Source organism: Melanotaenia boesemani, chromosome 20 (genome assembly GCF_017639745.1).
Source record: "Melanotaenia boesemani isolate fMelBoe1 chromosome 20, fMelBoe1.pri, whole genome shotgun sequence".
NCBI classification, from domain to species: Eukaryota; Metazoa; Chordata; class Actinopteri; order Atheriniformes; family Melanotaeniidae; genus Melanotaenia; species Melanotaenia boesemani.
The window spans coordinates 8896592-8911427 of NC_055701.1; the positions used below are offsets into that span (position 1 = coordinate 8896592).

General features: G+C 39.4%; 1 protein-coding gene across 1 annotated transcript in view; it reads left to right on the forward strand.

Moving 5' to 3' along the window:
• Nucleotides 1-14836, forward strand: part of runx3 (RUNX family transcription factor 3) — a 44214-nt gene that overhangs the window by 11575 nt on the left and 17803 nt on the right. Inside the window, exons 3-5 of the mRNA XM_041972040.1 lie at nucleotides 7203-7444; nucleotides 8196-8352; nucleotides 9673-9777. Coding sequence (XP_041827974.1) covers nucleotides 7203-7444; nucleotides 8196-8352; nucleotides 9673-9777 — 504 coding nt within the window. The remainder of the gene's footprint in view (nucleotides 1-7202; nucleotides 7445-8195; nucleotides 8353-9672; nucleotides 9778-14836) is intronic.

Sequence of the window (14836 nt, forward strand, 5' to 3'; positions counted from 1 at the left end):
CTGCAATCACATTTAGTACACACAGCTAGAACAGTCTAGAAAGTAGTTTGTTAAAAAGAAAAACATCCTGGGTAATATTTACAAAAGTTCTATTAAGTCTGAGCCAAATGTGAACAGTGGTCTCTGTAAAGTAGCGTTTAAATGATCAAGTGATTTCATGTGAGGCTTTGTAAGGACATCCATTTGCAGCTACAACACCAAATGTCACTAACTCCACATAGGCTGTAAAACCAAAATTAATACTGATGTTAAAAACAGTCTGTGAAGACCTTTGTTGCCAGCTTCATCTGTACAACTAATAGGAAAAAAGAGAATCAAATGAGCAATAATTTGTGGAAGGAAACTACCACGACTTTGGAAAAAGACAACACTTCCTATTAAAGCAGATTTAATGCCCATGTATGAAAGACATCTTCAAGACTAGAAAGTATTATATTAAGCACATGTATCTGTGTACACATTAACAGGAAAATGTAACTAAGTCCTTAACTAACATTTGAAATATTCCTAGTGCCACTGGCTGCCAGGCAAACCCAAGGCATTATGAATCCCCCCTCATGCTTAAAATCTGAAGAAACTCAACACCCCTTTTCCTCCAAACATACTGTCTGCCACCTCGTTAAAAGCATTTGCGACCAAATAAACAGTATCAAAGGTGAACATCATCACATAGTAAGACACTGAGCGATGACATCAAAGATTTATGTTGTGACATCGAGAAGAGGTTGCATGTAAGCTACGTCTCTATTATGAAAAGAGTGACAAAAATGATTAGCCTCATTATTAGCTTTTTCTGCTAAACTACTGAGCATCAGGCTTGTTCAGACCTCCACTGCAAACATTTACAGTGAGGACTTATTCTGTTAGCATTACGTGCCATCTCCAGAATCTTATTTCACTCCCAGGCTCTCACTCCCTGCTCAGCACATACTAACATTTGGTCAGGTGTCCACATACTTCACCTCTAAGCATCATGTGCAGGGTTTCCTGAACTTGTGACATAACATTATGTTTAACCTCTTTAACGTTTTAACCAAACACCTTCTGTTATATACACTGTTTTCCATTGTTTATACTGTTGCACAGGTGTGCAAGATACACTAAACGTTACTGTTGTTGTCTGTTGAAGTGTAGAAATATTAAACAACTAAATAAATAGATACCCCTGAATGTCACATAATAAATTTGTGGGTCAAGTGCAAGTTTTTTAGGACTACAAGATAAAACTTGTGAGATTTGTTAAGTGTAATTATCAGTATGTTTTAACGGTGAAGAATAAATCAATATGGCGCAAATGAAAAAGGTTTCAGGCTTGAATTAAAAAAAACTGTTTCAGGATTAATATTCTTTTGGAATGATGAAGCTGTAGCTCCAAACCTCTATCAAATCATAGTAAACTATGTAAACATCATCTCTGCTATGGTCAGTTCTGATGAAGTGAAGCAGAACAAAATTCAGTACAGTTCAGACAAGGTCTCTAAAACGGCCACTTCGGCATAGTTTGGCACATTTTGGCACCATCTGTTCTTAAAGGCCCCCAATTATGTGACTTTTGGTTTTGAAAGGTTAATTCATTTCATATTTAGAAATTTGTACTCATTGTTGTACACTGATTTTATATATTTCATTTTTGGTAAAAAAAAAAAAAAAATCAATTCTCCTTATTGTTGCACTGGTGGATTCAGGAAGTGTCAGAGAACTACTGTCCACTCCTAACAGCTACTACTACAAACCTTCGACTCCGCTCTGAACCTTTCAGAGAATATAAGCAGAGTAATAAAGATGCATGGGATAAATATGCTCTTTGTCTCCTCTGGCGACCACTGCATCTCAGCTCAATATGCTCACATAGTAATTAGGCGCTGGGTTTGGAAATGTCACAGTCCTCTTAATCTTAGTTGGGATAAAATATACTCTGAAAGCCTTCAAGGATCTGAAATTGGGGCCTGACGCTCTAATGAGTTACTGGATGTATAAAGTAAAGCAAAGGGAAAGGAAAACTATGGAAATGTAAATGAACAAAGAATTTCAGTCATTAACAGCTAAAGCAAGGTTTTAATACACAAATGCATACCAGCCATCATTTAAACTAACACAGACGACCTCGTGGAGGAAAAGTAACATACAAATTTATATGATCAAAATTGCTCAATGTGTTTCCTATTTTCTTGTCTGAACATCAAAATGGACAAAAATGACCGCCAATTGTGATGTGCTGACACTTCTTGTAATCAAAATTTGAGAAAGAATCAGCCATCAGAGCAGCAAGAGCCCAAAACCCAAACAGTCTGTACCCACTCACTGTTGTTTAAAAGTTTCTCCATATACTTGTGTATATAAACACTCTGACGCTAGAATATGATTTGGCTTTGAGGGGACTGGCACAAATGGCTTTGGTGACTTACATCATGCTTGGGAGTCTAATCACAGACACTCTTGTCATATCAAGGAGAAAAAGTCCATTTCATAGCAAGCTACATTTCAACAAAAAGGGGGAAAAAAGGAGGGAAGAGTAAACAAGTTCGGCGTTCCACAGCCACCGCAGAATTCATCATTCATACAAAAAAATACCCCAAGCCCCAAAGTAGAGCTAATTTAATCCGAGAGGAATAAAACTCCATTTCATAGAAGTCGTCCATTCAGAACACTCATATTTCCACTGAGCAGAAAGCCCCGGCTGAAATTTGAGCAGACACTTTTCGGAAGGAATGCATTCGGTGGGTTGAGGGCCAAAGCTTGCCCTGTAATTTGTGAATGTACAGAAATGTGTGACCGCCACAGTTCCTCTAAAGATAGAAATCTTTGTCTTATGTCATTGCCGAACCTCAAAACTATTTCTAATTGCCCCCAGAGCCCCCTTTTCCAAATGAATAGCTACCCATCCAAAGGCTTATATGTGCCATGTCTGAAAATAGCCTGGGAGTTTACACAGGCTAATAGATCAAATTTAGGGGAAAAAAGAAAAAAGAAGAAGAACTTTAAAGGCAGCTCCACGTATCTGAAGACTGTCCTGTTCTTCAAAGTGACTTTAAGTGGCATTGAAAGCTGTGTGGGTGGCATTTAGAAACAGGTATACATTTACAGACCCCAAAGGCTCCCACTGTTTTCTCTGCTACTGAGGATCATACTCATATTAGTCTTTACAGTCTGACTCATTATACTTGAAAACTAAAGTAAGTGGAATTTCCTTTGGCTTAAAATGCACCAACAAGGATGTGTTTCTGTGTAAAGACTCAAAATAATCTTCTAATTAGTTCAATTCATTTGTTTATGTCTTGTTTAAGTGTGCAGGTGTGATGCTTTAGAAGATTTACTTTGGGATGTTTTTCTGGCAATTTAAGACATCCCAAAGTCTTTCTGGTTTTCATGATTGAACATTATGATTCAGTTCTGGAAAGCTTAGATGAAGACAAGTTCTCAGTCACACGTTTTCATAGAATGAACCACCAGTAAACAATGATGAGGTCTCTTGATTTGTATCTGCAGGATCCGTTTTCTCTTTTATCCTTGAAAGAAACATATATGCTGAGGCCTTTTTGAGGTGGCTCCTGGTTTCACATGTCCTCCAGGAGTTCTGTCTTGATTTCAGGCTCAGCCCACTCAGATCATTAAAAATCGTTCAGGGGCACGGCGGGCTCTGTCCTCAATGCCTGTGCGGCTGAAACTGTAGAAACTGCGTGTTGAAATGCGGAGCTCTAAATGTGACAGGCGCCCGGAGCGTGCATTATGGCTGAGTGGGCTGTGTGGTCACATATTAATAATGAACTAGGGCAGGGGGACGACTAAAATATCACCTGCAATGTCACTGCTCTAGTCCAGCTGTACTTGAAATAGAGGCTATGATAGGTGATCAGATTCAATGTTTATTTAATTATTTATTTTTACAGTTATGGTTGCTACAGCTATGAATAAATAAAGTTAATTTAGCAGAACTGAAGAAAAGATGATTATCTGATTTGGTACTTTCAAGCAAAAATAAAAAAAACAAACAAAAAAAACAAAACAAATGAAAAAACACTTTTTATATGAAGGCAGTTTGTTTTACTGGTTAACTAATGAAAGATTTATGTTGTTTTCTGCAATTTTATAAAGAAGAGATATTTTCTTTTCAGGTATGATATCATTTGAAGGGGAAAAGAGGTAGCCCACTGATTCAGAACATCCCTCTGTTCTACACCAAGCCAGCACAAAATACAGTGTTAAAAAGGATTTTAGGTTTATAAGTACAAAATGCCAAATAGACTCTAAAAATTAATTAATTAATAAAAATTTTAAAATATAAAAAAGAAGAAGAAATGGTAATAAAAATAAAAGAAAGACAGAAAAGATGTACAAGTGATAATTTAAGTTTACAGATTGATATTAAACAAAAGATACTGAGACTGGTGGCGGATGTGTTTCTCTCTCAACACTGATAACAAACGTCTCAGGCCATTTACAACTTAATTAAAGTAAACATTTAAGGTTAAAATTCTGAATTTCCTCATTTGCATTTCTAATTTTTCATCTCTTTCTGCATCCTTCTGTCAGACTGCAGCTGTCAAAGGGAAAATCTGAAGCCACGCGCCACTTAAAAGCACTTTTTTTCTCGTGCAGGTAAACACGGTAAAAACCACCCCCCCACACGCAGGCTCGCGAGCACGCAAATAAAATAACATGTACCGTGCTTAAATTTACTTTCATTATATATATATATATATATATATATATATATATATATATATATATATATATATATATATATATATGTCGGTTAATAAATTAATTTAAATTATTTTTACGACGTTTTCCAACATTTTTTTACAAAGCTAAAAGTAAATTTATTGCTTCCTTCTGCACTCATCAAAGCTCCAAAAGTTTTTTATTTTTTACAACCGACTCAATAATAAGCTTCATCAGCGGTAAATGAACCCAACAATGTAAATATATGTGTTTTATGCATTTAACGGGATTTTTACCTTTGATTTAACGCACAATAGGCTAATTGTATAACTAATCAAAGAAAGAAAGAAAGAAAGAAAGAAAGAAAGAAAGAAAGAAAGAAAGAAAGAAAGAAAGAAAAATCTGTTGTTGAAGGTGAAAATGTTGCCGCTGCTTCTTCCAACAACAAAAACTCCCCAGAAACGGAATTAATTTAATTGATTGAACTCAACCGAAATTAATTCAGATTACCAACTGTCTCGAATCTCAGACAAAAGTTTCTTTCTCTCTCTCTCTCTCTACAGATGTGAATCGTCTTTCTTAGACTACAAGGACTGACAGCGATAGAAAAGACAAACGCGCCAACTAGTGTCGGAAAGCCGCATGACGCACAGCTCGCAGGGTGTGCCGTCATTTGATGTAACCCTCAACTTTTCAAAGTTTCTAATGAATTCAGCCTCTGGCAAACATATTTATTACTCATTTGTTTGTTTGATGTGGAGAAAAGAAAAAAGCAACATTTGCACGCTTGCTTTCATTTTAATATTATTTCAAGTGAGTTAATTAAGGTGATAAGGATCTGTCTTAAACCCCTAATTTCACTTTATGAAAATTTTATTTACTTGGGGGTATGCAGCCGCCAGATTTAATGGCTTTTCAAAATTAATGAATTAGATTGAAACTACAGGCCTGAACGTTTGAGTCCTTTTTAGTAGAAAGATTATAAACAACTCAAATAAAAAGAGGTTAGAGAAGGTGATGTGTGATTAAACACTTTTATAGCATAGATTATGATCTCTCGTCTTCTATATATTTTATTGAACTAATGCACTTAGGTTCAACTATCTACAAAAAAGAACGCTTGTTTAAATACATGGTTGATTTAATCACGTTAAAGTCCATTAAATCTGATGTACACATGTTCAGAGTTGCTTTATCTCACCAGTTGCGCTTGATGATTATTGTCCATAATGCAAAACAAAACACATTCAAGTTCTTATAATTCATGTTTATGTCTCTCTGCCTCTGATTATTTCCTTTTAACTCACAACGAGTCCTGATACTCTCTGCAGCTTTTAAACGTCTGTGTGGCACACAAAAGCACAAGTTACAGAGAAGCGCACAGATATGTATCAATAATTCAGCTCATGTGTGACAACAGCGCCGAGTTGCAGAAAGAGAAGCGGAAAGTTTGATTGGTCTGTGAAAGCCCAACCCAGCCGATTCATTGGTGGATATCATCTCCACACTCCCAACCACTAAACGCTAAAATGACTAGGGTAAAATAATATCGCGGCACTCTGCAGTCAGTTCAGCCTCGCGGCTCCTTCTTGCGCTCCATAACTCTGCGCTTAAAGGATAACGTTTTGTTTTTGTTTTTTTGGTTTTTGTTGCTTTTTTTCACAAAGGAAATCCAGCTGGAGCGACTGGACTTTTATACCAGAATCTCTCTTTGTATGTGTGTGTGTGTGTGTTTGTGTGTGTGTGCTAGAGAGAGAGAGAGAGAGAGAAGATCAAACCGGGATAAGATCGCATGAACTTTTTACGCACACAAGAGCAGTGACTTTTTATATTCGAGTTTGAGATTTTTTTTCTCAGCGGTGAAAGCGGTTTTATGATGACATCGAGGGAGGCATCCTTTTATTTTTAATTGACAGAATTGTTTTTTTTCCTTTTATTATTATTACTATTATCATTTAAGTTGAGTCGCGACAACCAGTGGGCTGGATTGTCACACTTTTTCATCGCGACTGGATTACCTGTTACCTGTTTCCAATACAGCAGATTATCCCTATTCTGCAATACATTATTTAGTACACTGATCCGCTGATTTGTGACTCCGAGGGAGATCTCGAGTAGTTTGTGGTATTGACATAGACTATTGTTTATGCGCGGTTGAAAGTATTCAAGTCTGCGGTAGATAAGAACTCCGATTTACAAGTACTGTACAGACTTTGGAGAGATATTATTTGTGCATATTGGCTGCAGTTTGAGAAAAATACATCAACCTTTTGGTTCTTCAAGCTGACAAATCGTGCAGATGATTTAACGCGACAGTCAAGAGTTCAGAGTTTCTGTTAAAGTGCCGAGGCTCTTTCCACTGCGCTCTCGCCTCCATCCTTTGCGCTGGTGGACTCTTGAAACCGGCGGCGTCTGGAGGAGACACAAAAACTCCAAAGCAAACCAACAAAAAACTGTTTTTCCTCCAAAGAGTTTGGCTCTTCTGATACGACCCAGTCAGGTGGCACTGACCCAAGTTGTTGTGATGCATATTCCCGTAGAGCCGCCCACTACCAGACGGTTCACACCGCCCTCAACGTCCTTCCCCTGCAGTAAGATTGGAGACGGCAACGGGGCCATGGCCACCCCGGGGCCCCTTAGGTCAAGACCGGACCCCAGGAACGTGGTGGACGTCTTGGCGGACCACGCTGGCGAGCTGGTTCGAACAGACAGCCCCAACTTCCTCTGCTCCGTCCTTCCGTCTCACTGGCGGTGCAACAAGACGCTCCCCGTGGCTTTTAAGGCAAGAGACACGACTTCTAATTATAATTTATTTGACATTTAGTGATGCACGATGTTGTTTTCTAATTCTGTGTCATGCATGAGTAAAGATAACGTTGGAAAACAAAAGGATGAAGCATTAACGGAAAATCTCACATGAATAGATTACAGAGAATTTTGACAGTTGTCTTTTTACTTTTTCCATTTGTGGAGAAAATGAAATGAAACGCAAACAATGATTCGACATTATGTGACTGACATTACTGCATTAAAACATAAGATCAAAAATTGAAGCAGGAATTGCTGCAGTTTAAAGATCTGAATATACAAGCTTCAAATAAAACGGATCTAGTTTTTTGTTTGATTGTTTTGTGTTGGGTTTTTTTCTCCATTGGGCTATATTTATCAGCATTTTGTTTAAAGCTGAAGTAACCTGTGGGTATTTTTTTTTTAACAAACTATGGTTTATCACGTGTTTAGATTTTACATTAATGAGAACGCTAGAAATAAATGTAACATAGTGGAAAATAAAACGCAATTCATTATTTTTTTATCTAAATGTAAAAAGTCAACAAGGAGACGTTATTTTTAAAGTATGTCTCCCATTTATTTTCACTTATGCGACAAATATACACTAGTTTATTGTTGACATTGAGGTGAAACTATACATTTATTCGCGCTTTATATTTAGAGAGCCGGATGCGGTTGTACCCAAGGTGTGTGTACATATGGTTTGTGACCCAAAGTGACCGCCGACTTTCTCTTGCGCACAGGTTGTGGCTCTCGGTGATGTTCCCGACGGGACCCTGGTCACCGTTATGGCTGGGAACGATGAGAACTATTCGGCCGAGTTGAGAAACGCCTCTGCCGTAATGAAGAACCAGGTGGCTCGCTTTAACGACCTTCGCTTCGTGGGCAGGAGCGGACGAGGTGAGCTAAACTTATGAAACTCTCGCTCTCACACAAATGCTTTCAGGCCCTGCACACAGTTATAGGATGGCACAGTCTTTGCTGCTGTGATGCGATTTGCAGCAACGCTTGGAGACCTTACTTTAATAATAATAATTATATTTGTGTTTCTATAAAAGGACATAGCTGACAGCATTTTGTCAGTTTTGAGCAAAATGAAACGTTGACAGAGAACTCGGATCCTCAGATATTTAAAAAATGCTGCTTTTAAACTATTTTTGTTTTGTTTGGTCAATTTTGAGTTCATTTCTGCTGTCAGTTACCACATAAGATCTGTAAAACATTTAGACATGGGCACGGAGAGTGCCCTCACTTTGCCAGCTGACGTCCAAGGGTGTCATCTGAAACATCTGGCCTGCGTCACCATGCGCAGATGCAACGTGTCTGTATAATTTTCTTTATCCAGGGGATACAAATAATTATCCTCGTGGTGAAGATCATACCGGGTGCATTATAAAACCAACTCACAATTTTAAGTCCTGAGGTAATTTGTCGAATAAGCCCTGTCACCATGTAGGACGCATATATTGCTTTCAGTCTAGCAGGGGTATCGCGTTTATTTCTTTTATAATTCACAAACCAACAGGCCCGTTTCCAGGATATTGTGATTAAAGCGCAGGCCTGCTGACTTACATTTATGTGCTATATCGAGTAAATCAAAACCCTTTTATGTTAAGACATAAATACCGATTATCCTCAACTAAAAATAATTTAAGAGTCCGATTGTTCACCAAAATCATCGAGTGGAGGAGACATTTCTCCAATTCTCTACGCAGCCTTTCCTGGCCTTTGTTTCCATTTAATGTCAAATGCTCTGTAATTTGATCATTGAAAAATGATCTCCGATTTATTTATTCAATTTTTAAAAAGCAGCTCACCCTTTATAGCAGCATAAAAAGATTTCTTTTAAAATGTCCGCCCACGCAAGATCTTTAATAAGAGAGGCATTTTTCTCAGAGCCCGAGATGAGCAGCAGAGCCTTCCTCCCTCTGCGTGGACTTTGATGCAGATGGGAGGGAAAGCTTGCCTTGTTGAACAATAAAGCATTGGTGTAAACTCTGTGGCGCAATCTGGAAGAAATTCACCCAATAATCTAAATCATACCTGACCCTCAAAAGAGTTGCTCATTGTCTTCTTTTCTTTCTATTTTAATTCGGCGGAATAAAACAACAATGTATTGTTGTAAACAAAAGGAAGAAAATGGTTTTGCTCATAATTTAAAAAAGGATATTTATACCGGTAAATGTCTCCGATTATCATGGTGTTTTGTTTGTGCTGCAGGAAAGAGCTTCACTCTGACCATCACCGTGTTCACCGGACCGCCACAAGTGGCCACCTACCACCGCGCGATCAAAGTCACCGTGGATGGACCCCGGGAACCACGCAGTGAGTACACACACATTCACACACTCACACAATACATTATTGTTGTTGTTAAAGTTCATTTTGAATTATGCGTGCTGCGATGCCACCCCAGCTATTCCTTCATCTGAGAGCGTGGGTGCAGCATCTCGACATACAGGATGAGTCATGCAGGTGAAAAGTGAAAAATCCTACATAGAGCAATGTTTGATACGTGTACATGTGTGGGTGTAAGATGTGCATTTACCTCAACGTGGAGAAAAAAGGAAAGAAAAAGAAAAATCAGTTCACACGATCACGTGTAAAAAGCCTATTTTCACAATATCTATATGGGGGTTAAGACTTGGTTTTTGGGGTTAACATATATATGAAGTTTTGGTTAAAGTTGGGGTAAGCAATGTCGTGGCTATGGTAAGCCTCAAGAAAATGAATCTTTTGCAGTTTATTGTCCTCACTAGAGCAGCAGTGCAGGTTTTGTGTGTTTGTTTGTGTAGCAAGGGCAAAGAGAAAGACCCAGTCAGAGGAAACTGTAAAGCATATTAAGGCATTACCCAAGACCACTAAGAGGAGCTGAGTGAGTCTCCAAGCCGCAGGTGGCTCAGTTCAGAGGGCCTCTCCTCCTCCTCACACCCAACCTTCCTCGGTCAGAGGGGTCTTACCTGCCTGACCACATAAGTGGCTCGTTGATTTAACACAAGACAGACTCCGGTCACTGTTAACCCTGGCAGGGAGGCTCGGTTTGCAAAAGCTGTTAGCGCCATCGCTCAGCCGCAGCTGCATTCTCGTGTGGATTAACTGCTGGTGTGAGGGATGGTAGCGAGTAATGTTACTCAGATGAGTCAGTTGCTTATGAGTCAAACTGTACTACACCTCTTTTTTGTGACCTCACATTGGGATAAACAAGATAAGTACTTTTCTATTTATTATGATGGAGGGATTGTGTACATAACGGTTCCAGAGCGTAGGGTTTTTTGGAAGTTTCTGAAAGGGTGGATAGCTGTGGCTTGTGTGAAGGTGGATATCTGGGACAGGGTGGATTAAAACCAGTCAAAACAGAGCACAAGAGGAAAAGACAGTGATAGCAAGTGCTCCATGAGAGGGGATGGAGGAAGTGAAGGGGCATCACACTCCTGCCAAGCTGGATGCTATTTGCAGAGGTATAAAAGAGAACAGAGACTGCAAAGGTGGGAAGGACTAGATAATAATAAACACTGTGTGTATGTGTGTGTAGATGGTTTCAATTTGATCCTCTTTTGTTTAACAAAAAAAAAAAAAAAAAGAAAAGCGGAATGTGCATGTTTGTGCATAAATACATTCTCGTGTGCATCTGCAAGTGTCTCAGTTTGAGCTAAATGTGCATTAAAGTCGTCTCCTGTCTGTCTGTCAACACGTTACGACTCTTGCTGAGGCGTCAGTAGCCGTGCTACTTTTACACTGGCGCTGGGTGTTATAAAATGACACTGTTTAATATAGGTCAGGGGGGATTTTAAGGCTCCATTAAAACTCTGTTGCACTGTGCTGAGAGAGAATTCACAGAAAAACTGAAAATAAACTCATGCAAAAGCTTTTTTTTTTATTTCTTTTTTTTATTATTATTAGAAAAATGCATCTGAATCCCTGGAAACATACGAGAACCATGAAATTAGATTTGTGGAAAGTTAAAACGTGAACTGGAATAACAAATCCATTCACTTTGCAGTGAAAATAAATCCAATATCAACAAAGAAATTCAAACATCTAACAGAACAAACATTTTGCAATTAGCATATTTATTTTGTTCACTATATTGGTTAGAATGAGCCATAAAACCTGATTCTGAGGTGATATTTCAGCCCAGTTTAGTGTATTGAATAACTTGAAGCCTCAAAATAGAAATCACACAAAATGATATAAAGTCCCTCTCATATTTAAACAAGAAGCACATTCTTCTTCAGAGTGTAATATCAGCCATGTCCCGTTACAGTCAAAGAACAGAAACACAAACTACCATTTACACACGATTAAGAACATAAATGTAATCAGTCTCCTCTAACCACAAGGCACCACATTATATCATCTTTACAAAACATCAAGCCAAAGAAGAATCTCATCCTCAGAGACAGCTATATATTTCCAAACTGCTTTGATCCTGTTTTTTTTTTTCATTTTTTGTTATATACTGCCACACAATGTGGCCTGTGCATCTCGGTACAGACATCCTGAAGCTAAACTTGGCTGGCGTTTTGCTCACCTGTCTACGGGCTGGCAAGCTGGAGGGCCTGCTAGGGGCTTTATGGGCTGTTTGTGTAGGAGCCTGCATTTGCATGAGTGCCAGCCGAGCCACGGCAGGAGCTGGCACCGAGGGGGAGGAGGTTTTAATAATGTTTGCTGATCCAGTTGAGAGAACCTGATGGACAGGACTGCAACAGTGACTCGCCTGCGGCAATGTAACAAAGACTGCCATGCCTTATGAAAACGCTTGTGCAGTAAGTTAGGCACACAGACTCTATGGACACAGTTGTGTACACTAATACTTTTCCACATGCCCAGACACATACAGACATTTAAATGGCTATAAACACAGAGACAGTGATCTGCTCCTGAACAGAAATTATGTTCAGCTGAGTATTTTAGTCTCCCTTGCTGCTGATTTCCACATCACACATCCGACATTTGTCATCATTACACCCCCCGATAACTCCTCCTCCCCCATATCTATCTGTCATGCTTTATTATCCAACCTCTACTGAACTCAAACTGGAAACACAACTGTTGTAACTGCTGATGGCAGCTCTCCCTCCACTTCTATCCAAGGAGCAGCTTTGACATTATATCCCAGCCAAAAACAAGATGACATACCACCCTTGAAAAAGGAAATGCATGGGAAAAAAAAGATGACAAAAGTGTCGCAGCTTCTTGTTTGCTGCTGCGCCACTGAACAGGAGAAGTTCTCAGCATTTAATCACTCAGTTATATTTTTGTTGATCTTCTCACAGCTTTGCTTAAACATGACATCAGCTGTCACCTATTTACCCACAGGGGATGGGATGCATTGCGTCTCTTGACCTTAAAAGAACTGAACATGAGAACAACTTACAATGGGCCAGGCAAAGAGATAAAAAAGGATAGGAAATATTTGTGTGTGTGTGTATGGATGGTGGGGTTGGTGGTGGTGGTGGTGGTGTGTGTGTGTGTGTGTGTGGGGGGGGGGGGGGGGGGGGGGGGGGGGGGGGGTCTCTATTTTAGAACCTAAAATAATAAAATGTGTGATATTATCTCATTGCATGAACATGTCATTAAAACATTCTCACACAGAGTCAAAGTTGTAGGCATGTGTCTGAGTGTGACGCTCATGTTGCTTTTAGAAAACAGTCCTGGATCTGGGTGGGTGGGGGGGTGGGGTTTAAGATCAGATCATAAACTCGGGTTTAAGATCAGAAAGAAACCATTCTGCTGTTTTTCCAATATTAGGAGAAAGGAGGGCTAGTTGAGATTTAAAGTGTTTGTTTAGGTAACTGAAGGAGCTTGCAATATTATACAGAGGATGTAATAACTATATAAATTAAAGATGACGATGAAAGGTGGTGCACCTCACTACCCAAAGGCCCCTGTATTTATTTAAAAAAAAATTTTTTTTAAAAGTTCCCGAGCACTGTCATGTTTTGTTGCCTCATTCATCTGGGTGTGTTCACACAGCTCCAGGAGAATGGCGAGCTATGGGAGGGAGGCAGAGCTGGGGGGTAAAGGGGGGGTGCTCTACTTGGCAGGTTGATTTTATTTGCATTTGGCACACAGACTGTACAAAGTATGCAAATAGACAAACAATGACATTTGCTGTGTTATTTTTCTTGTGATATTGCAGTCTCTCAGCAAAGTAAACAAAAAGACAGCATGCATGTTGTTGCATTTGCGTGTGCGGGTGCTCAGCTCATGCACCTGCCAGGTGCATCTCTTTAAAAGTCAGCCACGCCCATGCTCCACAAATCACATGAAAGGCTCAGCCTTGGTGCGAATTGCTCTCTCAAAGGCAACTTTGATGTTTGTAAATGGAGACGGGTGTCTTTGAAAAAAAAAAAAGAAAGAAAAAAAAAGGCCTACAGGTGTATCAGTGCGAGAAGAAGGAAAAAACAGTGGCATGTGTGAATCTAGGTGCTTTTCTGAATTACTAATGGCTCACCATCAATAACCTGGAGACATAGTGAACTACACATGGGTAAAGTTGCACAAACACAACTCAGTTTTAACAATGAAACTCATGACCACCTAATTTATGATCTGGTTATGATTCTCTGCCTCAACGCCGCCTACAAATAGATGAGAACAGATAAAGGGTATATTTGATGACTGACTGTCTGCAGTGACTGGAGGCTGTGGCATTCTTCCTCCACTGGGTCACTCCAGACACATCACACGCAGCCTCAGTGATTAGAAAAAGAGCAAATATTGGCAAACTGATAAATCTACTGGAATGCAGCGGTGCATGTTGAATAGTTTTGGACTTGTGTTGGAGCAAACATTTACCACATTCTGAGGTTTGAGGCTTGTGATGGGTGCCGGATGATGAACTTATCCTCCAGCAGTGATGCAAGATATCTACAGTCTGTTAATTATTTTGTATTTTTCTCTTGTCAACAAATATGGGACTGTTGCTATCAGTCATCAAGGAGTGACAAAACACAAAAATAAGCATCTGTAATATATTTTTTGTGGAAGGTAAAGAAGACTGAGATGGCAGCTTTTTGACCACTGTTTCCACCTTAACCACATCTAGAGGCTTTGAGGCCAACTCTCTTTGCAGGCTCTACACACACACACATTCACACACAGATGTTGGTAATCCTACTTAAGCTTTTGTACTAAGGCTTTCCTGTGAAAGCAGAGCTAATTAGTCTAAACACCTCAAACAGACTGTGGCATAAACAAAGAAATTACAGCTGTTAGTCAATTAGTGACACATCTCTTCTGCTGTTGCTGGCAGTGTTTGCTGCCCTGTCAATGCACAAGTTTTTGCTAAAAACAGGGAAAAAGAAGAACATTGTCTAACATTTGCCTCCTCCTCAGGCCAGCTGACGACTGTTAGACACACGCACAATAGCTGCAGGGT